The following is a 26,632-nucleotide window of genomic DNA, read 5'->3' as shown; positions in this document are numbered from 1 at the left end:
GTATATTCATGGTTACCATTTATTAAGCACCTACTGTATGCCTGGCCCAGTGCTAGCACTTTATTCAGATAGTTCATTGAATGCTCACAATTGCTTGAGTAGGAACTATGATCAGCTTTATTTTACAGAAGAGAAAACTTTAGACCAGAGAGGTTAAGTGACCCGCCCAAGGACACACACCTTTCACATGGTAGATTCCCCTCCAGAGCCTATACTCATAATCATGATACTATAACCATGACACTATCTTCTGCCCTGAGTTTCTGCAACTTTGCAAAACCCTTGTCTCGTGAGCTCCTCCCAACATCCCCATGAGCGAAGCAAGGCTGAGGTTAGCACCATTTTGCAGATGAGGAAACCAAGGTCCATGGAGAATCAGCCTCCCTGTGGTCATGTAATCAGGAAGCCTCAGAGAAGGGAATGGACCCAGTCAATCCCCTGACACCCAGCCCTGCACCCTGCCCACTGCCCAGCCCAGCCTCTCTGGGAATCCCTCGTCACAGGGGTCTCCAGCTCCCTCCTAGTCCTCTGGGGGAACACCAGACCAGAGCGTCAGAGAACATTCCACGTGTTGTCAGCCCCTCAGCCCTTCCTCTCTCTCCTCCCAGTGGCAGAGCGGTGCAGTGTGAGGGCCTCCTATAAGGCCTGGCAGGACCCTTAGCCTCAATGAGCCCAGGAAGACCCCAGGGATCGACCCATTACTTACTGCAGGCCTGGAAGGAGGGTAGGCTTGGGGGTCAGACAGGTGTGAGCCCAGCTGCACCACACAGCAACTTCATGTCTTTGAATCTTGGGCTCCAAACCTATAAAATGGGTTAAGAATCCTTACTTATCCAGATCAAGGATAGGAGGAGATAAATTTGTCTTTGTAACTTTGTAAAGTTTAGAATGACTACCTAGTCTGGGGTCACAAACTCATGTGTCTTTAGGGGACACGCGGGTCATGTAGGCGGATGAAGCTGGCCAGGTAAGCACTGTAGCAACAGAAGGCGTGTGTCCCATCTCAAGGGGGAACTGCCGGCCCAGTCATACCAGATCATCATTTATTAAACAGATCAGAAATCTGAATTTTTTTAATGAAATGCCCTGATTTCTAAAACACTCTGCAGGCTGAATAAGATACACCAGTGGACCAAATATCACATGCACTGATTTGCAACTCCTAATGGAGTCCTAGTTGCTAGAAAAGCAAAGAGGCCAAACAGCAAGCCCAAGGTCACACAGACAACGAGGCAGAGCCAGGCGAGTCTCAGCCGAGGCCTCTGGCTCCCTGATCAGCCCAGTCTCCCCAGCTCCATGCTGCTCGGCGTTTTAAGCACCTTCAGAGGCATGCAGCCCAAGGTCTGCGCCCCTGGGAAGCAGTGGCCTCCTTGGAGCCCTGCAGAGCAAAGGAAGGACATTCCCAGGACAAAGGAGACTGCAGGGCTCTGAGTATGTAAATCACAGCACAGCCATCCTGAGGCCTAATTGAGACATTTGCTTAGAGTGCCCTCAAAAACTAGGGCAGATGTGGCACTCTGAGAGAGCCACCCGCCGCAGCTGCCCTGCCAACACTGGGGACCTATGGCTGTTCTCTGGAACTTGGACCAGCCACAGGGAAGCGGGTTCTCACTAATAAGATTATATATATTTTAAATGGCCCTTGTTTACTGCAAGGATACTGAGTATTAAAATGCCGGAAAAGAAAACGAAGTAAAAAAGACAGCCCACCTCTGCAGGAACCGTGCAGCATCAGGCTGAAAACCCCCTGCGGATTTCGCCCCCAGGCATCCCCTAGCCTGAGCCTGGAAGGCTGGAGGTGTGTTCAAACCCATCGCAACACTCAAGGCCTCCTTGACTCTTGAGGGGGGCCACTGCTTGAACCCTGTTTCTCAGACTCCTTTCTCTTGGAACCCCACAGTGCTCTCATGGGCTGGGGGTCCAGTCCTGGATGTACTTATTCCCAGCTGAGTGGACTTGAGTAAGTCACCTCCCCTTCTCTCTGCCTCAATTTCATCCTCTGTCCTTTGCGCTGACATAGCGCCCAGCTCTGGGGAGGGTCCAATGAGGCAGAGACTACAAACGGGCAACCCCAGGCCTGAGCAAGGCCACATGGGTTTTGCCCAATCAGCATTTCTTTTTAAGTTTGTTTCCAACTGATTTCACATAAACATTTGGATTTTTGCCTTCTCTTTAAAAATCACAAGATCTGAACTTGCCCGTTCCCCCCTCACCACCCACTCCCTACTGCCCATACTCAGCCAGCTTCACTCCTTTATGTTACCTACTTCACACTTGAATTTGAGACCCCTGATTTAATGCAATAGATATGAAGATTCTTTGGAGGAAGTCTACAGATTCTGGGCTTCATTATTATTAATGGAATTTCCAGGTCTCACTATTTGGCTTTGACCTTGGGCAGGTCTCTTGGGCTCTCTGGGCTCTGGTCTCCACCTCATCTGTGAAATGAGAGCGAGTACTAGGGGGCCCCAAGAGCATTTCCAGCTCTGACCCTCGGAATGTCTCAGTGGTCCGGTCTTGCCATCTCGGCTCTTCAATTGCAGTCCAAGAGCCTCTCGATTACCTAGGTTCTGCCATAATATTTGTTAAAGGGAGGGAGGCAGAGAGGGAGGGAGGAAGCTGGCCAAGGCTCCCTGGGTACAGGCCACTGAGTTTCCATCTCTCTTAACCCACCCCCCACCTGCTGTCCCCAAGACAGAGCCAGGCTCTAAAGCCAGGAGGAGTGAGCCTAGGGATGGGCCAGCTGGGGGCAGGACTGCATGTTGGTTCTGATGACAGAGAGCATGGAAAAACACCATCTTTCCCCGACCACACTTTCTATTTCTTCTTTCTTTTTTAACATCTTTATTGGAGTATAACTGCTTTACAATGGTGTGCTAGTTTCTGCTGTATAATAAAGTGAGTCAGCTCTACGTATATGTATATCCCCATATCCCCTCCCTCTTGTGTCTCCCTCCCACCCTCCCTATTCCGCCCCTCTAGGTGGACACAAAACATGGAGCTGATCTCCCTGTGCTATGCGGCTTCTTCCCACTAGCTATTTTACATTTGGTAGCATATATATGTCCATGCCACTCTCTCACTTTGTCCCAGCTTACCCTTCCCCCTCCCCATGTCCTCAAGTCCATTCTCTACGTCTGCGTCTTTATTCCTGTCCTGCCCCTAGGTTCTTCAGAACCATTTTTTTTTTTTAGATTCCATATATATGTGTTAGCATACGGTATTTGTTTTTCACTTTCTGACTTACCTCATTCTGTATGACAGACTCTAAGTCCCAGAGATAAACCCACACACATATAGTCACCTTATCTTTGACAAAGGAGGCAAGAAAATACAATGGAGAAAAGACAGCCTCTTCAATAAGTGGTGCTGGGAAAACTGGACAGCTACATGTAAAAGAATGAAATTAGAACACTCCCCAACACCATACACAAAAATCAACTCAAAATGGATTAAAGACTTTCTATTTCTTTTGCACCACTGCTCCTAATGTCTTTTTACTAAAACCTTAATGAACATCATGTCAATAAATTGCCTTGCAATTTGTTTCAATAAGTACTGTTTGGTGGGGGGGGGGCATTGTTCTCCACTCCACCACCAAATTCCCAAGCTTCATTTCTTTCACCCAACCCTCAACTCAATCCCAGGTCCAATCTGGACTTGGGATCCAGGCTTGCTGGCAACAGTGCTCTATTTGATGCTGTCTCTATATATGCAGGGTGTCTTCCTGACTTTCTCCAGCTCAGCCTGCCCACTCTCCTCCCCACCTGCCCCTATTTCTGTACACATCACTTAGAGGTACCTGGCCCATCAGAAGCATGCAAGAGCTGATTGTTGAATGAATGAGCTTTCTAAAGCAACAAAGCATCCCTGTACCTTCATTCCCTGGCTCCAGACTAGTTCCCCAATCCCTGTCCCCAGGCCTCCGCTCTTTAGACACACAGAGTATTACCTCCCCGTACAACTCCATGCTCTGGTCGGTGCAGTTCCCTCCATCTGGAATGTAATTTTCCTATTGTCAAAATCCTCTGCAAAATCCTTTAAGACCTACCTAGCTCTAATACTTCCTCGGTGGAGTTTTCTCTCATCCCCCGAAGCAGACTTTACCATGCCCTCCCTTGTGCTCTCACAACACATTTTGTAATGTCACTACTGCACCATCTCCCCTGTATTAGCTATTTGTATCACACAAAAGATTTTGATTGCAAGTAACAGGAAACACAACTCAGGCTGAGTTACACATTAAAAGTCTGAAAAGCTCAGACACTGGTTCAATTTTTCAGTGAGTCTCATGGCTCTGCCTTGCTCTTTGAATGGGGTTCATCCTCATGGTATCTTCCCTCCCTCATCAGAACAAAATGACCACCACCATTCCAGGCTTTACATCCAAATGCCCCACCATTCACAGAGAGTCTGTTTCCTCACATCTCTAGCAAAAGCTCCCCATTCCATGCTGATTGGGCCCCTACTGTGCCAATCACGGTAGCCGGGGGAAGGCTGCATATTGATTGGCTCAGCCCAATCTGGTCCCTTCCCTCAAATTGGAGCAGTGTTTACTCACCCAAACTACAAGGGGGAACAGTGGAGGGAGCGTGGGGAGACACAACAGTGCCCACCAGGCTTTGTAAATGTCTCCGTAAGGAAACAACAAGCTCCATGAGGGCAGGGACTGACTCTAATTAATCTCTGGGTCCTCCTTCCTCAGTGCCCAGCACGGTGCTTGGCACCAGAGACACATGTGTAAACGTTCCTTGATTTGAACACCCTCCTGTCCCATGAGATGATCCTCTGGGACCTGGGTGGCCTGACCTCTGGTCTCTCAAAATGACGGTGATGGCTGTCAGATGACCTAGAGCACTTATGTTCACAAGAGTAGAGTTCTGCTACCCCAGTTTCAACCTCAGAATAGGGCTTCTAGAAACATGTGACCTCTACTGAAGATTTGGGGAAGAGAAACCTAGGATGAAGAAGCCTGAGATTAGGCGCCAGGTATTGTCCATTCACTCGCTCGCTCGTTTACTCCCCTGCTCACTGTACTGATGCCTACTTATCATTGCCTCCCCAGCCCACAGCCCCTGCTGAATGGGGACAGACTGTGTGACTGTACCCTGCCTGCTTCCACCCATCCTAACCATTCTTGATTGATTACAATAGATTATTTCATTGGTTTTCAGTGGAGTTGTACCATTCCCTCAGAGGTGTTTGGAAAATTGGGGAGGCTTGTCTTCATTTTAGTTGAGACCACGCATTAAAATATTGACATACACCCAAAGGAAGACTATATTTTTTTAATTTCTCTTTTTTTGTTGTTGTTTGGAGGATTATAGTAATTTTTTAAGATATGTGTATTTTATTGCAAGATAGCAAAGGGGGTCTTCCAAAATGTGTTATGTAAAGTGTGCATTGGCAGGGGACTTCTGCCTCCGGCTGAGTGAGAATATGGTAAATCCTCTCCCCAAAATGCAATTATAAAGCTGGGCAAAATTGATCAAAACAACCATGCAGCACTCTGGACATCAACCAAAGGCATACAACAATTGGAACAGCATTTGTGCTGGGAAGCTGGAAATTTGGGCAATAACAGTGAGAATCTATGGCATTCTAGCCGGAGGCGGCTCCCATTCCCCTCCTCCCAGTTCAGTCAGAAGGGAGGTTCCACCAAGGTGGGGCAGTTTCTCTGGTTTGGTTAAAGGGGGCTCACTGGATTTGGATCAGGGAGCAGCGCCCACTCTTGGCAGCCTTGTTGGTTTAAGTGAAAATCTCCAAGTCAGAAAAGCAGGAAGGCCAACAACTCCACTGGACAAATGTTGCAGTTGTGTTTGGGCATATATATTTCTGGCTAAAGCTGCATGCATGCACCACAGAAGCTAGAAAGGGCTCAATCAAGCCACAGGCTCCTGGCCAGCCCTGAGGCTGTGAATGTGTGTAAAGGAGACAAGAAAGAGCCCAGTAGAAAGTAAATGATAAGGACCGTGTGAAAATGGCCTGAATTTTGAATGTGCTCCTGGGATAGGCAGCTTCTAAAATGGTTCCCAATGATCCTCACCTCTAGGATTAGTGCCCTGTGTAATCCTTCCTTTGGGTGTTGTCTGGACATAGTGACTTGCTTCTAATAAATAGAACATGGCAGAAGTGATAGATGTCACTTCCAAGTTTAGGTTATAAAAGACTGACTTCTCTCTTGCTCTCATTCTCTCTTTAGTTCTTCTCCCTTGCTGTTCTGATGAAGCAAGCTGCCATGCTGTAAGCTTCTCTGTGGAGAGGCACATGTCACAAAGAACTGAGGGTGGCCTTCTGCCAACAGCCAGCAAAGAAAGAACTCAGTTCAATGGACTGCAAGGAACCCACTCCTGCCAACAACCAGATGAGGAGCTTTGAAGTATATCCTTTCCCAGTCAAGCCTTTAGGGCCAATCAACCTGGCCAGCAGCTTGATTTTAGCTTGAGTTAGAGGACCCAGCTAAAGCACGCTCAAAATCCTGACCCACAAAAACTGTGTGGTAGAAAATGCTTTTGTTTTAAGCCACTAAACTTTGGGATGATTTGTCATGTAGCAACATGATAACTGATACAGTTCCCCCACCCACACACAGACAAATCAGCAGAGGACAGATAATTGAGGTGTTCGAGCACAATCTCTGTCCAATCTGATATGCAGGTGTAGACACAGAGACAATGCTTAGGAAGCTAGACTTAAATATACAAACAAGAATATAAAAAATTTAATCAGAACTTCAGCAGCTTCATACCGAAGGGAAGACAGGATTCCCAGATTCCCAGACAGGGATTGTCTGATTCACAGAGCCTGGAGAAGTTATTTTTAAAATAAACAAATGAATAAACAGTAACAATAAACCTTGGGGGCAGAGGGGTGAATCAGAATCCAAAGTTACCACTATACTATTTTAATGTCCAATTGTCAACGAAAAGAAATTACAAGTTATACAAAGAAACAGGAAAGTGTGAACATACTCAGAGAAACAGCTGTCAATAGAAACTGTCTGAGTGTTCCCAGATGTTGAATTGAAAGACTTTAAATACCTATTAAAATATGGTCAAAGAACTAAAGTAAACCATGTTTTAAATTTTAAATGAAAGCATGACAACAATGAATCAACAAAGAGAGATTCTAAATAAGAAGAAAGAAATTATTTTTTAAAAGGGGATATTCTGGGCTTGAACAGTACAATTGAAATATTATACTAGAAAGGCTCAACATCAGATTATATATGGCAGAGGAAAGAAGATTGAACCTGAAGATAAACTGATAGAAATTATCCAATCTGAAGAACAGAGAAAAGAATAATTGAAGAAAAATGAACAAAGCTTTAGAGACCAGAGGAACAACATTAAGCCTGCCAACAGATGTATAATGGGAGTCCAGAAATAGAGAAAAGGGCAGAAAAAAAAAATGGAAAAAAAAAATGGCCAACATCTTCCAGAATTTAATGTCTTTAAAGACATTAAATACATATCCAAAAAATTCAACAAATCTCAAGTGGGATAAATACAAAGATATTCACACCTAGACTCATCATAGCAAACATTTGAAAGACAAAAACAGAGAAAAATCTGCAAGAGAAAAATGACATATATGCAGGAGAGTAACAATATGATTAACAGCTGACTTCCCACGTAAAACAACGAAAGGCAGAAGAGAATGAAATAACACATCAAAGTGCTGAAAAAAACGGTTAACCAAAAATTCTATTATCCAGCAAATTTTTCTTCAGAAATGAAGGCAAAAATAAAAGCATTTCTACATACACAAAGACTAAAGAATTCATTGCTAAAATCCTGCAAATATATTGTAAAACAAATGAAGCCAGACACAAAAGACTACATGTGTATGATTCTATTTATATAAAACTCCAACAGGCAAAAGAAATCTATGAAATTAGAAGTCAGAGTAGTGCTTACCTTTGAAGGGAGGTAGTGACTAGCAGGGGCCATAAGGGGGAATTTCTGGAGCATTAGTTACTTGTGATTCTGGCACACTTCTGCATATAGTTTCCATCAATAAAAGTTTCCTAAAACAAAAAAGGAAGCTTGATCATGTCACTCCCTCCCCTATGTTTGATTCCCTTTATTGTTTTCCCTTTACTTCCCTTTCCTTCCCAGTCTCAGCAAACCTGTGACCTCCAAGGTGCTCTCTGGTCCGGCCTCTGCCCACCTCTCCAGCATCATTTCTCATTACCTAGAACTCTAGCCACCTTGACCTTCTGCTATTCCTCAAGTGTCCCCTGTTTCCATCCTGCCACAGGGCCTTTGCACATGCTTGTCCCCCTGGTCCAGAGCCCCGCTGAGACCAGCTTACCCTTTAACTCCAGCCACTCCCCAAGTGTGATCTACTCACTACCCATCCAAGTCTAGTTCTTTTGTTTTGTTTAGTTCTTAGAATTATATTCCTTTCCTTCAGAGCACTCATCTTCATTTGTCATTATGGATTCACAGGGTAATTATTTGACTGCTGTTTTGTCTTTCCCACTAGCCCATAAGTTTTAGAAGGTCTGACTATGTTTTTATCTTGTGTTGTATCTCCAGCACCATGCCTGGCATATAGTAGGCATCTGATAACTATCTGTTCAATGACTATAAAACTAATTAAGGCTCTACAAACCTTCATTCTAATTAGAGCACATTGTGGAAAGCCTACCAGACTAAGAAATTTTAGATTTTTTTTTATAAGCTACAAGGAGTCATTGAAGGTTTTTGAGAAGAGGAGATATGTGAGCTGAGCTTTGTTTTAATAAGATCTCTGTAGAAATGGAGGTGGAGAGCCCATAAAGGAGGCTGTGGCAGAGTCCAAGTGATGGACAGTGCCTAAAGAGGGACAGTGGCCATGAGGGAAACCAGTGTCTTGCTCCACTCTGACCCCCATGGACAGCCTGACAGTGACATCACAATCACCCTCTGGATCTCCTACCCTTGAAGGTTAACATCCCGGCTCTGGCCTAACGCTGCCTTTTATGTTCACATTTATGTTCACATCTAGGGGACAATACTCTACCATCTGAGTCATCCAGGCCAGCAACCAGAGGCAGAGGGTTCAACAAAGCAAGAGCGTGCCACCTTTCCGCCCAAGGCATGACCAAGGCTCCATGATGACAGAGCAATCAGAGGACGTGAAGGATTCCCTGCCCACAGAGAGGAAGCATGTGTGGAGGACGGCCGAGGAGAGGCGGATGTCAGACCTCGCGCGGGTGTTGGAGTGGCTGGAGCGGAGGCAGGGGAAGAAGAAGCAAGCTCTCCAGGTGTGTACTGTCAAAGAAAACCTGCAAGGAAGGCTTCACTCGAGACTACTGCAGTATGATGTGACGGGGTGAGGGGAGGGTTTGCAGCACTGGGGTGAGCCAGTAGAAAAGCACCGGAGGGCATGGGGGGAGATTGTCAATGTGGTCAGGCCATCCTTGTTGGCTAATTATCCCTATGGAGTTAGGCTCTTACCCTCCCACAGAGACTGGGAGGTGGGAATGCTATCTTTCCTGATGATTGCCTTTCAAAGGGATGGTTCCCAAGCTCTAGAGAAAAACATTCCTGGATTATAAAGCTGGGCAAGAGGCTGGGCGAAGATTTACATCTCAAAGGGGCAGAGAAAGAATTTACAGTGTAAATTGTCTAAAGGAATTGTTCTAGGAAAAGGGAGGTCAAGGTCCTAGAGTCAGGAAGAAACCTACCTAGTTTAGTCGAGGTGAAGGGACCTTAAAGCCATCTTGGTCAGTGTTGGAGAAGGGCTGAGAGGCAATAGCTTCCAGTGTTTTGATGATCTCAGAACGGGTCGTCCCACTGTTCCCAGGCGCTTCCATCCACATGATGGTCCCAGGGTCAGAGGGCATTCTCCACCTCCACTATCCCCACTGGGACTCCTGCTAACATACCTCTTCCTTTCTATCCTGCATTAAAACTAGTTGTAACTGCCTGTCTTAGTCCATTTGGGCTGCTACAACCAAATGCCATAGACCAGGTGGTTTAGAAACAACAGAAATTTCTTTCTTACAGATCTAGAGGTTGGGAAGTCCCAGATCAAGGTGTCAGCAGATTGGTGTCTGATGACGGCCTGCTTCATGGTTCATAGACGGCTGCCTCCTTGCTATATCCTGATAAAGAGGAAGAGTCAGGAGAGCTCTCAGGGGCCTCTTTTTTAAGGCCCTAGTCCCATTTATGAGGGCTGCACCCTCATGACATAACAACCTCCTGAAGTCCCCACCTCCTAATACCATCACATTAGGAGTTAGGATTTCAGCATAGGAATTTAGGGGGACACAAACATTCAGTCTGTAGCACCACCCTTTCCTCTTTCTCCAGGAACTATGACAACCGATTTTGCCCCAGTTTCCCCCAGAGTTCCCCTCTGGGCCCACCGTCTACAGAAAATTAAGCCATGTCCTTGGAAAGTGGTCTCCTCTGCAGAGGATACCACCTAATCTTGACTCCCCTGGCTCCCAGAGAAAAAAGGGTGAAAATGGCATTACTAAGAACAATGATAACTTTTATTAAGCATTTCCTGTGTGCCAGGCCCTGTGCTTACTGCAATGAGTTGTCTGGTCAACTGCTCCCAGCAAGGCTACAATTTGCTTGAGCTCACAGAGCTAGTGAGGGGCCGAGCCAGGGCTCAAACTCAGATTTATCCAGTTTCCAAGCTCGTGGGCTGTCAGGCCCACGCACCATCACCACCTCCCCTTCCCCTGCTTCACCCAGTTCAGCGGCCCCTACCTTTCAGGGGAGCTCCTGTTCTGGTTATGTGCTTACTTATCAATTATAGTCAGAGAGATCTGGAGTGCCAGTTCCATCAGATATGCGTAAACACATCTGACAAACATATTTTACTCTAAGGCGTTAGTGATTTACCTACCCTCCCCCTTCCCCCCATTTTTTGGGCCTCTCATTACTCATTCGCAGAAATCATATTCAGTTCTATGATGAATATGTTTGATCCCATCTCTTCATACTAAGATTATATTCCTTTTTTAAAAATTTTTATTGGAGTATAGTTGATTTACAATGTTGTATTATTTTCAGGAGTACAGCAAAGTGAATCAGTTATACATATACATATATCCACTCTTTTTTTTAGATTCTTTTCCCATATTGGCCATTACAGAGTACTAAGTAGAGTTCCCTGTGCTATATAGCAAGTTCTTATTAGTTATCTATTTTATATACAGTAACGTGTATATGTCAATCCCAATCTTCCAATTTATCCCTCCCCCTCTTTATCCCCTGGTAACCATAAGTTTGTTTTCTACATCTGTGACTCTACTTCGTTTTTGTAAGTAAGTTCATTTGTATCATTTTTTTAGATTCCACATATAAGCGATATCAAATGATATTTGTCTCATAAGATTATACTCTAATAATGTTTTCACAGCTTTACCTTATATGTGGCTTTTATTGTAAATAATTTTGGACCCAGGGAGGGAACAATTTAATTTGAAAATACAGTTAAATCTTCAAGCATCATTACCCTTGCCAGAAGCATTTGTATTTTGAAAGAAGCTCCTGAGAGAGAGGGTGATGCTTCCGTGGCAGGTCTCGTATGGCAGGTGGTGGGGGACCCTTTAGTGAAGACGGAAGTGTCTGCAGCCTCCTCTCCCTTCTCCTGGCAGTCCAGGCTTTTCTCCACTTCAGCATGATTATGGAGCTACCCAGAGGGCTGTGCCCCTTGTGATTCAGTTGCCATCCATGAAGACCCCTGAAGTTCAAAGTCTCAGCCACAGGGGCCACTGAATCATGGCTATTGCAGTTTCCTTGGGTCTGTGATATCACCACATCCATTCCACTCAGCTTCCTCCAAAAATGGGGGCTGGTAGCTACTCAGGTGACTCTTGAGGAGAGGCTGAGGGTTGAGAGGAGAAGGTGGGAGGTGGGCCACCCCTGGAGGAGCTGTCCTTAGTCTCTCTCTAATCATGTTGCAGCATCAGCCCTGGCCCCAGCTTGTGCCCCTTCCCCCCACTAAGCCAAACAAAACCCCGAAGTTGAGTAGCACCCCATCCTTTGATGGCCTGAAGCAGGACCTTGGACAGCTTCCTTCCACACATCCAGATGGCTGATCAAAACCCTCCTTCCGCCCATAGAGTGTTGCTGACATTCATGGAGGGCTTAGCACTTCTGCTCAGTGATTCATTTATTTCCCACTATAACCCTATGAAGTAGGTTCTGCTATTGTCCCCGTCCTCAGAGAGAGCTGTCCCTTGCCCAAGGTTGCCCAGCCACTCAGCCATAGAGCAGGATTGCAAGCTGGGCCGTCAGCCCTGGAGACCAGTCTCAGCCATCACCCCATGACCCCAACACCCCACAGCACACCCCAAGAGGAGACCTAGTTGATTCAGTTTCCCCACGATGCTCCAGCACCCCATGCCCACCCCTTAGAGATGGGCCTGGATGTGCCTCTGTGGGCCCCTCCCCCGATGGGCCCTGGTGCTCCCTAATGAACCTTACCCTTTCCCTGGGCGCTCCTGGCAGCTTTCAGGGCCGAGCACACATGCCTCGAATGGACTTGCACGTGCCTGACCTTCCTTTCCCAGCAGGCAGACAGGAGCACCCAGGGAAATAGAAAGGCAGGAGGCATTGGGATCACAGCTCTGGGAGGACAAGATGGGGTGGGAGTGGGGCAAGGAGAGGAGGGGCTCTGGGCAGAGGGAGCAACCCTGGCTGGGCTTAAAGCCTGGAGGTCATGGTAGGGAAGTGGCAGCTAGAGAGGCCATTTGAGGGCCGGAAGGAATACCTACCAGGCTGGGGCATGGGGCCCTCAAGTGGACGGTGATAGCGATGGATTTTGAGGTGGAGAGGGACAGCCAGACCTGGGGCTGGAAGGCCATCCTGGGGGTGGTGTGATATGGACACCGGGTGCGTCAGGAGGCAGAGGGGCTGCGAGGGGGAACGGGAGCGCCAGAGTGGGTGCGAAAGCTGGGTGGCACCTTCCCCTCTGCAGGGTGCAGGGCTGGTCTGTGCCCAGTGGGCCAGCCACAGGGTTTTTCTCCCTGTTCTTTCAGAAGAACAAACCCAAGGTGGTGACGCTCTCTACAGCGCCTGTGAAGGAAGAAAAGAAAGCCAAAACTGTCCAGAAACAGCAGGGAGGGAACCATCAGGTGGCGTTCTCTAAGCAGGTGACACAGCCCCACCACTGTCTCCACGTGGAGGAGAGGCACCCACTCTGCTCCTGCGTGGGGTCGGCTACTTTTTTTTTTAATTTAAAGCTCTAAAATTCATTCCTGCCCCACACTAGCACCCAAATGGATCACCTGCCCCCTCCACCCATCCAGCACCCACCAACACTCTGCACACCCCAGTGGGAAGACTTGTACCCCTGTGGTAGAGTTCAGTCTTCCAGGATGCCACCTCCCTCCCCTAAATCACTCAGGAGTGCCACTGGAAAGAGGAGGCCGCCAGCGAAGGCTGTGGTTTCCAAGGTCCCTCAAGGCCTCCCTCTTAGCTATGGGGACAGAAGGGAGGCGTTGGTGAGCGGACACCAGTGTGCATTCCTGTCCCAGTGTCCCGGCACCCAGAGCAGGACTCTCCTTCGGCCCCCTCGCCTGCCTTTCAGCAAGCCCTGGCACTTGCTCATTTCGGAAATGAAGGAGGCGGAGCCAGATCCCTGTTCTCTCGCCTGTAATGTCTCTCCAGCTCCCCTCCCAGGCTTCAGGGCAAAGCTCCAAAAAGCACGGGGAAGCCTCCGCCCTATACCGAAGGCTCTACAGAGCGGAAGCAAAGGGAAAACGCCTCAGCAGCATGACCCCGGGCAACTACCCCAAGGATGCACCTAGGAAATCTGGTAAGGGAAGCACCTTGGTCCGGATGCCAGAACTGTCCTCATAACTGCCCTCCTATCAGAGGGACCAAAAGCCCACAGCATCCTTAGGGCAGCACCATCCACGTCAACCCAACCTCTGTGTATGCAGGAGCCCCACGTGACTGGGGAATCACAGCACAAGGGGGTGTGGCCTGGACAGGAGGCAGCGGATGTCAAGGCTCAGCTGGCTCCAGGGTGTTCTCTTCTCAGGAAGCCAGTGTAATGTCCCGCAGGTTCCTGAAGCCATTTTGGTGACATCGACCTCATGTCCAAATGATCTAATTAGTTTAGATACTGTGACAATGTCAAGGTGCTACAGAAGGTACCACACCTGCTGGCTTGAAATCTGCCCGGTGATGCTTGCACCCAAGAAGAGGTGGGCTTGGGTTATGCCAGACACCTATTGCCAAGACTGCCTGAGTTCAAATCCCAGCCCCACCAATCGATAACAATTGTATATGAGATGTTATATAATCCCAAGCCACTCCAACTCTGGGGTCTGGTTTTCACATCCATAAAATGAAACATAACATGACCTGCCTCACAGTATAGTTGTGGGTTGAGGCACGGAACATACTTAGCCTGATACAGAGTAGGTGCTCAATAAATGTTAGCAAATGGTTATTTCTAAGTAAACATTTTGCAAATGTTCTCTGGTGGGCTGTGTTGGAAAAACAGATGCATTTATTGTGCCTGGCCCCTTGGGATGGAGGTGTATGGTAAAAAAGAAATCTGGAAGGGATTCCAATTAGCCCAAAGGCAGAGGGGCAAGAGCCTTCAAGCAGAGGCTCGTTCTCCGGTACAAACTGCCCCCATTGTGCCCCAGAAAAGCTCTTTTCTTCTTTTTCATTGAAAAAATCATTGTAACCAAACTGTAGTTACTTGCCTGTCAGAATTAAATATGATTGGCTCTAAATGCAAGGCAGAATCCTGGACTGAATCGTAAAATAGCTCTTCAGTGGAAAAATTGGTGAGACCCAAGAAAGCTCTGTAATGTGTCCATGTTAATTGCTTGTTCCCTGCTTATGTAAGATGTTAACATTAGGGGAAACTGAGTGAAGGGTGTATAGGAACTCTCTGTACCATCTTTGCAACTCTTCTGTAAATCTTAAAGTACTCCAAAATAAAAAGTTTATTTAAAAAGTAGAAAGAGATTGACTTATGCCCTATGGGAAGCCCCACACCTTCCCCAAGTTTCCCATCACTCTCAGTGTCCTGGTCCTGCTGGGACCCTGAGCATCTGTAGGTCTCACTTCCAGTGGCTGTTTCCTTCTCCCTGCTCTCTGCCAACCCAAACACAGAACACATTTCCTTCACTTCTCCCCAAACCTTTCACATGAAGCCTTTATGTATAAGCAGACTTTATTGAAGGTTTCGGGCAACAGAGGGCAATAATTACATCACAGACTTACACAGCAAACATATTAGAAGTCGATTATGATCCCTTCTTGTTCTTCAAAGTCCTTTGTCCCCTGCCACCAGGAGATTTCCCTGGCTACATTTCCTGCAGGGGTGGCCTCCAGATGTTTTCCTCAACCCCAAGACTAGGGCTAGAGTCAGACAAGCCAGGCACCCAAGTCACAAGATTTAAGGAGGTGTTCTCTCTCAGGTGCCAACCCTGCACATTCATGAGCCTGAGAGAAAGCACCTCCTTCAATTTTGTCCCCTGGGTACCTCGTTTGTCTCACTTTAGTCCTGGTTCTGCCCAGCTCTCCCTCTTCTTCCCTCTTTCCTCTCCCCTCCACTCCATCCTCTGCCTTCCTTGCCCCGCACATTCCCATTGGCTTCTTACATCAAGGGATCACTTTGTTTCCTTTGTTTCACTGTCTCATTCCACACTCAATGTCATCTATCAAGATATTTTCCTAAACAAAGGCAGTTCCTTCCCTAAGAGAAACTCTCATGCAAGTCGATTCATTTTTTTCATTTCACGGAACAAGGATGCCAGCAGGGCAGGCTGACTCACCAGCTATTTGGTCTTCTGCAGTTCCCCCTGCATCTGCCCAGCCCTGTCCCGCACAAAACCACAGTGTTGGAGAGCAGTCTTCCGTCTCCTAATGTAATACAACCAATGGCCACTGGGGGTCAGCAGGTGCTCATGCCCCTCAAGTGCAGCAGCTGTTCAGAGGCATCCAGGAACCACCTGGGCATGCAAGTGTGGCACCCAGGACAGAGTCAGGGCTGAGCCTGGGCACAGCAAGGGGAACTTAGTGTGAAGGCTGTCAGGAAGCCTGAAATGAGTGAGCAGGATCTGGTTTGGGAGTGAAGATCAAGACAAAGCAGCCTCTAGGAAGGGCATAGAGGCAGTTAAGGGCTAAAGCAGGAGTCTAAGAGGGGGTAAGTGTAGATCAAGGAAAAGTATTCTAGACCAGAACATCTGTTTCTAATCTCCCCCAGCCCCACTCAACACCCAAATCATTAGCGTCATTTTCAAGAACCAGATCCCCTGTGTGTCCCACGTTCCCTGTCGGAAGAGTAAGCTCTTTCCACTCTCCATGTCATGGTTCTGTGTTGACCCGGTGGGCATGACCATCAAACATTCCCCACCACCTTCGGGACTGGAATGTGACAACTCAACCCGTGCAATCACAACCACTCCTGCTCTTCTGTGTTTTCCGTGTTGTGATGGCCACAAAATCAGAATCTGCAAAACATTGTGAGTGTTCTGAATGGATGATATTAACTGTCCCTGGCTCCAGAACACCGAAGCGAATAGAAGCAACAGTGACAACACCCATGTGGAACACTTTCGCTTTTCAGAGCAGACTGCTTCGCCTTTGTCACCTCACCTAATTCTCACCAAAACGCCCACTCACTGCTGAAATGCCCCTGTCCCTCCGCTGATTACCATTCGGCACATTCAGGATGCAACAGCCTGCTGCCCCTCCCTTCTTCTCCATTGCCTCTCCTCCCTTGAATTCCCTGAGCACACTTTCTTCTACTTTCTTTCCTCTTTCACCACCCTCTCTTGGTCCCCTCTGAGGGCTCACCCATAAAGTTGACTGCTTGGCCTCCTCCCAGTACAGCCTCTAGGTCAGCCCAACCCAGACCCAAGGCAGCAAGAGATCCATACGGCTAAGCCGAAGCTGCGGTCTTGGGTCACCTCACTTCTGTGAATAAAGGGTGCAAAATATTCCCATTTGGTGAGCTTCTTTCCCCTGCTTCATCTGATTTCCATAAAAGGCTTCTCTGACCCACACATAATTTCCACTTAAATTTATTAACCTCATATATTTCTAACTTGCTACTAACCAACCTTCCCTTCTTTCCCCCTTCCCAGACCTAAATTTCCCCTCTGAATTCCCCACTGATCAGTACTGCCATTCTCATCCCATTATACAAGTTTCCTGGCTGATTCTATCCAAAGGAGTGGCTTTAACCACTGTCTAGTGAATTCCAAATCCAAATCTCCAGACAGCCTTCTCTCCTGAGTTCCATCTACATGCCTGCTCCCAGTGTTAGCTTGGATGTCTCTCAGGCTCCGCAAACCCCCATGCCTCCCCTTCACAGGGGCCATCGCATGGGCTAGCACTGGCCCAGCACAGTGGCCCAAGTCAGAAGTTGTCTCCCTCCACAACCCTTTATGACCCGTTACTGGGTCCTGGAGATTGTACCTCCTTCATAGCTTTTATCTCTTTCACTTCCTCTCCACTTTAACTACTATCATTTTAGTTTAACCCCAATCCTGTTCCACCCTAAGAACCTCCAATAGCTTTCCTCCTCTATGGCTACCAAACTGGCCTTTCTAATTTATTTGGGTCTTTATATTTAAAGGGAGTTTCTTAGAGGCAGCAGATGATTGGGCCTTGCATTATTTTCAATCCAGTCTGACAATTTCAATCTTCCCATTGGGATATTTAGACCATTTACACTGAATGTAATCATTGATATGGTTGAGTTTAAACCTACCATGTTGGTTTTGTTTTTGGTTTTTTTAATTTATTTATTTATTTATTTATTTTGGCTGTGTTGGGTCTTCATTTCTGTGTGAGGGCTTTCTCTAGTTGCGGCAAGCAGGGGCCACTCTTCATCGCGGTGCGCGGGCCTCTCACTATCATGACCTCTCTTGTTGTGGAGCACAGGCTCCAGACGTGCAGGCTCAGCAAGTGTGGCTCACGGGCCTAGTTGCTCTGCGGCATGTGGGATCTTCCCAGACCAGGGCTCGAACCTGTGTCCCCTGCATTGGCAGGCAGATTCTCAACCACTGCGCCACCAGGGAAGCCCCACCATGTTGGTATTTGTTTCTAACTTATTCCATCTATTCTTTGCCCTCCCCTTCCTGTTTTTCTGCCTTCTTTTGGGCTGAGTAGTTTTTGTGATTCCATTTTATCTTCTTTATTGGCTTGTGAACTATAACTCTTTGTTGTGCTATGTTAGTAGTTGCTTTAGGGTTGACAGGATTCATCTTTGACATATCACAGCCTACCTTCACCTCATAGTCTGTATCACTCATGTAGAACATAAGGAGCTTACAAGAGTATACTTCCATTTCTCCTCTCCCAACCCTCAGGCTACTATTGCCATTCATTGTATTTCTCCATAAGTTATTATAAACCCCACAATACACTGTTATTACTCTTGCTTTAAGCAAGTATCTTTTAGAGAGACTTCAATGTTTATCCATAGTTAACATTTCTAGTGCTCTTCATTGCTTTACATAGGTCCAGCTTTCAGCCTGGAGTCATTTCCTTCTGCCTAAAGGTCTTCCTTCAACAATTCTTATGGTGTGGGCTTGTTGGTGACAAATTCCTTCAGCTTTTATACATCTGAAAAGGTCTTTATTTCACTTTTGCTTCTGAAAGGTACTTTTGCTGAGTGTAGAATTCTAGACTGACAAGCTTTTTTCTTCAATGGTTTAAAATTTTGCTCTGCCTTCTAGCTTGCATTGTCACCAGTGAGAAGTTGGCTGTCATCTTTATTTATGTGTTCCCTGTAATGTATCTTTTTCCTCTGACTTCTTTGGAAGTTTTCAAGCATCTTGATTATGATGTGTCTTGATGTCGTTTGCTTCATGTTTCTTGTGTTTGTGTCTGGGGTTTGTTGAGATTCTTGGTTTATAGTTTCCATCATATTTGGAAAATTTTGGACCATTATTTCTTCAAATATATTTTCACTCCTCCACTCTCCTCCTCTCCTTCAGGCACCACAATTACACATATTTGGAGTTCTGCAACTCAGTAGGGCTTTTTCCCAGTCTTTTCTCTCTGTGTTTCATTTTGTATAGTGTCTGTCGCTATGTCTTCAAATTCACTAATTTTTCCTTCTACAATACCTAATCTGCTATTAATCCCACCCAATGTATTTTTCATACTAGACATTGTAGTTTTCATGTCTAGAATTTCAATTTGGGTCATTTTCTATCTTCTGTGTCTCACCTTAGCATGCTCAAGCTTTGTTGGACATACAGAGCTATACAGTTATAATAGCTGTTTTAGTGGTCTTGTCTACCAATTCTATCTGTGTAGTTTCCTCTCCTGCATAACTAATATTCAGCTGAGAGAAGCTTTTGCAGATCTCTACAGCTCTCCATGCAGTTTTCTCCTGTTACTCTGCCCTGTGAATTCTAGCTTCCTTGGCCCATTTAAATTGTCTATTCTCTCTCCCCAACTCAGGGAAACTGCTAGATACTATCTAGGTTTTCCCCTCCCTGTGCTGCAACCTGCAAACATCTCCCAGCTCTCAGCTGGGGCTCCCATGGGACTCACCTCTTCCTTTTCTCAAGGGCCACTGCCCTGAGTTACCGGTTGTCCAATGTCTGAAAAAGGCTGTTTCATGTATCAGGCCCCACTTTATAGCTGCTTAAGTTGGAAGGATAAATCCAGTCCCTGTTACCCTATCTTGGCTGAAAGCAGACGTCTCACATTGGCTTTTCCAAAGCACAAACCTATTTGAGTGCAATGACAAGTCATTGAAAAATTTTAGGAGGGAAGCTACCAAGTTAGATTTGAATTTTTAAAAGGTGACTCTGGCTAAGGGCCACTAAGAGATGCTGGGAAAACACTGGGAACACATTTCCAAAGTAAACCTTGACAAAGTCTGAGCGTCTAGACTAAGAAAATGGAACTCATTTGGCTTTCTCTCCTTGCCCACTATGCTCAGAGCATTCTGTCCATGCCAGGCAAGGGTGCATTCCTAATGCAGAGAGTTGGAGGGCAGTTACCAACTCTGTCTCTATGAGTACAGAGTGGTCCCTGGAGTCCCAAACATAGCTCAGCAGAAATCTAACTTATCTGTTCAGCCATGGACTCAGGAACATGGGACATTTTGTCCAAGAGGGTAGCCAGGACAGGCTCCCAGAAAAAGGCACTGACAACCTAGGTTCACATTTTCCTGGATCCACCACTGTCTATGGCGTCTTGGGCACATGACTTAATCTCTCCAATCCTCCACTTTCCCATTTGTTCAATGGATGTGACATGGTTGTGTGACTGTAGTTGCCCCCCTCCCTAGAAAGGCTTTAGAACACTGCCTGGCACATAAGTTATGCAATAAATGTTAGCTAATATGTAAAATTATCATTACCTTTTCTATTACTACTCTTCTTTCCTACATGAGACCTACCTTGACCCAGAAGAGGATCAGATGTCTCAGGAAAGGCTATGGCCCTTTCTCCAAGGGATTTCAATTTGTGTCAATGAAGATGTGTAGCTCAGGTTTCTCCTGGAACACAGGACCAATTTCCACCATGCACAAACAGACTGCTAACACCACCTGACCCTATCGCTCTATTAGGGGCCAGCTGTCAGTTTAGAGAGCCATACTGGACATAAAGTTTCCAGTTCAGCCACTGACTCATTATGAGACCTTGGGCAAGTCAAAGCTTCTCTCCAGGCCACTGTCCCTCCATTTATGTAATTGTAGAAGGTCTAGACTTCCCCAGACATATCCTGGTAAAATTCCTGAATTTTATTTATGAAATCTTGCAAGCTTACAGGAAGAACAACTTACTTACAAAGGAAATAGAGTCAGATTAGCATCAATCTAGAAGTGAAATAAACACCTATAGACTACTGAGAACAAAGACTTATAATCTCATAATCCTACCCTCAGCCCATATATAAGTTTCCATTGGGGTGAATGAATGATATTTGCAAATTCAGAAATATTTAGGGACTTTCTCAGCCATTTATCCATTCATCTATAAAAAATGCCCTGGAAGAGAGCAGAGGCACCAAATTAGGAAATAATTGGTTTAAAAATCAAACTCTAGATACACACTTAAAATCATGCGATATAGAAAGAATGAAAAAAAGATAGGCAAAGAGATAACAAGAAATGCAAACATATGAGGTGGATTTAAGGTTAAAAGAAACAACAGGGTCAAAGAGGGATATTTTAAAATGTTAAAGAGAACAAATAATAACAATAAACCTACACACAACAAAAAAATAGTAGTTAAATAAACATTTAGAAATGCAAAGAGAATCTGTCAAAAATAAAGTTATAGTAGGAGACTGCAAAATACCTCTTTCAGAACCCGATAGACAGATCAAAGAGACAATTACAGTAAGTGCCTAGAAGAATCTAACAATGTAGTTAACAAACCATAACTTTATAGTTGAATAGAGAACACACATTTTTATATGGCCAAAGAATATTTCTAAAAATCATCTGCATATTCACCAAAAGAAAACATTAACATTCAAAATAGTAAAGATTTTAGGGCCACCTACAGTATCCTAAAGCAATAATTAGAAATAAAATTAAAAGATAATCTCAACAGAAATTAAGAAACACTCCTAAAATACCATTATTTCAAAGAAAAAAACTATTGAAAATAAGTCTGTTTCATACCAAAATCCATGGGATGAAGGCAAAATCTATGCCCAGAAGAAAATTTACAGCAAAAACTAAAAGTAATCGTTCTTGTCTATATAAAACAAACAAAAAAATTAACACTTTTATTAATTTAATGATATAGAAGAAATAATTAATATGAAAAGGAGAGAACTAATACATTAAATACCAGGTAAGATTAATGAAATACAAAATTAAAAGTAGTTAAAAGCATAAATCCAAAACTAGCTTTTTAAAAAACCACGTGACAAATAATATGAAGTTATCATGAGCCTTGCCAAAAGAAGAGTCAAAAATATACAACATTTTATACGAGAAAGGATGCATAAGCAAAGATAAGAAATACATTAAATGAATTATAATAGAATACTATATGCACATCTATACAATACATTTGAAAATCCAGCATAAATGAATAATTTCCTATCAGACTATAAATTATCAAAATGGACATAGTAAAGAGTAGAAAAGTTGAATAGAGCAATTTCTGAGGTAAAAATTGAAAGATGGTAGACATTTTCCCCTAAAAAAGGCACCAGGACAAATGATTTCACACCAAGTTCTATCTAACATTTAAAAAGCAAATAATCCCAATGTTACTTCAACTATTGCAGGCCATATAAAATATAGACATTTGTGCATTAATCTGACAAGCCATCATAAACTTAAACTTAAAAGATTAGGCAAAAAAGCAGGTCAATCTCACAATAATAGATGATTTTAAAATGATTTTAAAAATTTTAGCAAATAGACTTAATGTATGAAAATATAGCAAATATATCCACGTATGAAATGAATAATAAACCGTGACCAGGTGGGATTTATCATAGCAGGTTATGAATGGTTAGGTTAATCAATATCAAGATATCTAATAACATAATTTATTACATCAATAAATTAAAGGAAAATCATATGATCAGTAGATGATAGAAAAGCAATAAATAGAATCAAGCAATTATCACTAATAAAAACTCTATGTAAACCAAGAGTAGAGCTGCTAAATATTATAAAACATATTCCAAAAATAGTGGCAAATATCATTCTAAATGATGAAATGCTGAATCACTTTAATTAAAATCAGGAACAAAATGAGGCATGACTGCTATCATCATTATTGACATTGTTTTGGAGGGTCTGCCAAATGCAACATTTCAAGAAGAGTACATAATTTTTATAAATATTAGGAGGGATATATTTTCATTTTTCTCCTGATATGATTGCCTTTCTGCAAAACTCAAGAAATTCTAGTCAAAAAATAATAAGATCTGGTATGGTTGTTGGTGTTTTAGAAAAAAAATTTTTAAACAGTAGTCTTTTCTCTATACTAGTCACACCAGTTAGAAATAGAAATGAAAAGAAAATATTCCACTCGCACAAGTAAAAATCTGTAAAATACAGAGAAGTATGTTTAACTAGAAAATAACTAAGCTCCAAGTCTCCAAGCTCTAGTCCCAATAGTATTTCACTCAGTACAAACCCCATATTTGGGTAACATCTGACCCTCACTATTTCATTTCATACATGTGTGTCTTTGTGCACGCTGTTCCTCCTGCCCGCCCATGCTGTTCCTCCCTTTTTCATCTGATAAACTATTTGTCTTTTAAAAATCCAGCTCAAAGTTGATCTCCTCTGATACCTTCCCCTAAACCCCCCTTTAGGCTAAAGTTCACTTTAGGTGAATTTTCTCTGGAGAGGGAGAGAAGATTGAGAGAAGGAACTGAATGAAAGGAGAGAAAGGGAATGAGTTGAGGAGATGAGGGGAAAGGAGGGAGAAAAAGATGAACGGGGATTAAACGAACGCTAAGAAGGAGAACCTGCCAAAGCCTTGAAAAGACCTCATGTCTCAGTGATGTCTGAAGCCCTTGCAGCCTTCCAGGCCTATCCCCTTCCTATCCACCCTACTTCTCACCCCTACCAGGATCTAACACCCTGGTGACATCTGTCCAATTTCAGACTTAGACATCAAGGATGAAATCACCCAAGAGTCCACTCAGCGCTTAACGCCATACCATCGACAAAGCATCATAGAACCCATGTTACAGGATGCTATCTTTGTCCCACGGAAGTCGACCCTCTTGCGAGACTGGGTTGGCAAGATGCCCGACGTCTCCTACGAGCGGAAGCTGAGGAGCCTCATGGAGAAGGGCAACGAGCCCAAGACGGAGATGGCGAGGATGCTGAAGCCGGAGGAGGTGCTGAGCTGCCGGTGAGCGGCACTGCGCAGGTGGGGCTGGGCGCGTTCTGCAAGACCAGGCTTTGCTCACGACTGCCTGTGGTTCATACACCTGGGCCGAGCCCAGAGCAAGGGAGGGTGGCTGCAGCATGTCCGGGCTCTGTCTCCGAGTCCAGAGGGCTGCTCCAGGGCTGAAGCTGTTGGGTTTCTGAGCAGAGAATCATCTCCCGAATGGACACAACATTTAGGCGCTGCCATTTTGATGCCACGCCTTTGGACACATACACAACCTTTCCAGAATTTCTTTTTGTTTTACAAAAGAAACCATGAATATTATTCACAAAGGAAAGAATGAGTTGTTTGTGGCCTCGTTTTAACAGTAAACTCCCCCAAGATCCTTTACACGATGGTGTTGAATTGCTGGTGATGGTAGCCGCCATTCCCAGGGCTACCTGCTGTATGTTTGGGGTTTTAGACTCCAGAGGGACCATGAACAAAGTAGGAAACCATTTGGTATTTACTGCTCTTACCAAGGGGTCTCACTTCGTGCTTGTTCTTTGTCATACTTATCAAGACCCACTGGTTTTCAGCAACACCAAACAGCTTGGTTTCTGCCCCCAAATCCAAGCATCCCTCCCCAGCCCAATGTTATTCTTTACTGTAAAGATGTAACTGACAACACTCAGAAACTTTGGCAAAGGAGGAAATAGGACAAGAGACTAAGGTAGTCATCCTTGTAGAGTTCACAGCAGTGAACTCTCCTGTAGGTTTCAGACGGCCTCAGATGCCTGGCATCCGAGGGCCCCACCACACACGCCTGCTCTGCTGGCTGACTGGCTGGGGGATGGAGGGGTGGAATGGCTAACTGGCTGAAAGACGGACAGGCAGTCTCCTCGACTAGAGGGGGCTTCTGGCTCACGCCACCTCCACAGCTGGATGACTTTGGCTATGGGTTTCAAATTGATAAAGTGGTTTTAATTGACTCTGGCCAAAGACAGCCTACCTGGGCTCCTTGGTGGGGAGAAAAGAGGCTTGGACAGGGTAGGGGGAGAGAATATTTGGAGAGATGGCAATTAACAAGCCACTAGAAAAACATCCAAGAAAAGGATGAAATTGTCCTTTGCAATCTTAGTGAGCGTCCACAGGTAGATATGTGTGAGATTGCCCCCTGGGGCTGGGCTGGTCAGGGAAGGGTGGGACTGACCGGAGCCATCAGGGAAAAGTAGTACAGGTATAGCGACTGGTGAGTGGGGTCTGAGCTGGCTGTAAGAACAGGGAAGCTCTGGGCAGATCTTGAAAGAGAAGGGCAGTTCCCTGGTGGCCTACTGGTTAGGATTTCAGGCTTTCACTGCCAAGGGCCTGGGTTCATTCAACCCCTGGTTGGGGAACTAAGATCCTGCGGGGCCACAGGTATGGCGAAAAAAAAAAGAAAAAAAAAAAAAGGAAAGAGAAGGAAGACCACTCCCAATGGGTAGAAAAGCCAGGTTCTATCAATATGCAGCTCCTCCCCCACCATCTGTAGCAAATTAACCAACCAGAATGCAGCCTGAATCGGGGGCCTCCCTCCTTATACTAAAGCTGGGAGCAAGGTCAAAGTTGATGGTGGAATAAGGGATATGATGGCAGAGATACTGTCTAAATCACATAGATGGCATCAGTCCTATTCTTCAGTCAAGTCAGAATGGTGGGGCTTTAGCTAATATTTTAAATCAGTGTTTTAATTTTAATTTTGTAATTGAAAATTTTAATTGTTTGAATACTATTAAAAATACTCACCTCTATTCCTACAATTTTCTCAGCCTTTATTTCCACTGTCCTGGATTTCTCCCTGCCCTTGGCCTCACTCAGATTACACACATGGCAGTGATGAGAGAAAACACCTAACAATTTGCATCCTGGTTTTTTCTCCCCATTTGGCAATAACGTCACAGCCATATTGCATCTTCTTCTTCCTAATGACATTTTAACACTAGCAGAAGAGTCCTTGAAATGGATATTCCATTTTTTGCTTGACCATTCCTCTGTTGATGGAATTTCCTATTTTCCTATTGTTGATAACCCCAAAATAAACACTTTTGTTTATGTAGCTTTTCTTTCCATTGACTTCTCTTCTTGGGATAAGTTGAGGACCTGAGTGGAATTACTGAGTCAAAAATAATAAACCTGGTTTTGTGGGGGGTGGGGCAGGAGGTGCTTGGCATATATGTTGCCAAATTGATTTCCAAAAGAGTTATACCAATAAAAACTCCCACCAAGTCTGTGGGGTGTCCCAGTCTTTTATGAGACCTCTGTCAGCTCCAGAAATGTCTGGAGGGCCAGTCCCTTACAGAGGTCCCACACTGACGCTGTTTAACTCTAAGCTCTTTTCAATGAAGTTTGCAGCTGCAGTTACTCCACCCTCCACTGACCTTTTTGGCCTTGTCTCGCACAGATACCTGAGGCTGTCCAAGAACAACATTCGAACTTTGCTCAAGCTGTGCAAGGATGCAGGAATGAACGTGGACATCCACCCCCACGTGGTCGAAGGAGAGATAGATGCTAAAAAGGTGTTCAACCAAAACATCAGTGTAGCCCTCTAAATAGCTCCTCTCCCTGGCCACCTCAAGCCCCTGCTGCTGTTGGACCCTCGGCCACCAGATGCCACCCTCTGGCACTACACCTGGCTCTTCAGACCTGGGGCGTCCCCTTTTGACAGTAGCGATCATGAAACAAGGCTAGACTGCTTGGATCATTGCACTGACGTAGTGTTTTGTCCTCGTCATCCAAGTCAGAACCAACACAGGAAAAAACTATAGGTTTCCTCCGCACTCCCCAAAGAACACTCCTTGGAAAAGCCTTCTTAGAAAGGAAGTCTTAGAAGAAGTGAGAAATGGG

At 45.1% G+C, this 26,632-nt stretch overlaps 1 protein-coding gene across 3 annotated transcripts in view; it reads left to right on the top strand.

Moving 5' to 3' along the window:
* Window positions 1-26,337, top strand: part of C19H16orf78 (chromosome 19 C16orf78 homolog) — a 95,560-nt gene extending 69,223 nt beyond the window's left edge. Inside the window, exons 2-7 of one of the 3 annotated variants that reach the window (XM_007167670.2) lie at window positions 6,203-6,379; window positions 8,995-9,253; window positions 12,992-13,105; window positions 13,623-13,770; window positions 23,539-23,791; window positions 26,190-26,337. In XM_007167670.2, the coding sequence (XP_007167732.1) occupies window positions 9,101-9,253; window positions 12,992-13,105; window positions 13,623-13,770; window positions 23,539-23,791; window positions 26,190-26,337 (816 nt within the window). In that variant the 5' untranslated portion in view covers window positions 6,203-6,379; window positions 8,995-9,100. Of the gene's footprint in view, window positions 1-6,202; window positions 6,380-8,421; window positions 8,455-8,994; window positions 9,254-12,991; window positions 13,106-13,622; window positions 13,771-23,538; window positions 23,792-26,189 lie in introns of those variants that run through there. The other 2 variants (XM_028162878.2, XM_028162877.2) reach the window with 2 other exon arrangements.
* Window positions 26,338-26,632: the final 295 nt, after the last annotated feature.

This window comes from Balaenoptera acutorostrata, chromosome 19 (genome assembly GCF_949987535.1).
Source record: "Balaenoptera acutorostrata chromosome 19, mBalAcu1.1, whole genome shotgun sequence".
NCBI lineage: Eukaryota > Metazoa > Chordata > Mammalia > Artiodactyla > Balaenopteridae > Balaenoptera > Balaenoptera acutorostrata.
This window is presented reverse-complemented; position numbering and strand designations above follow the sequence as displayed.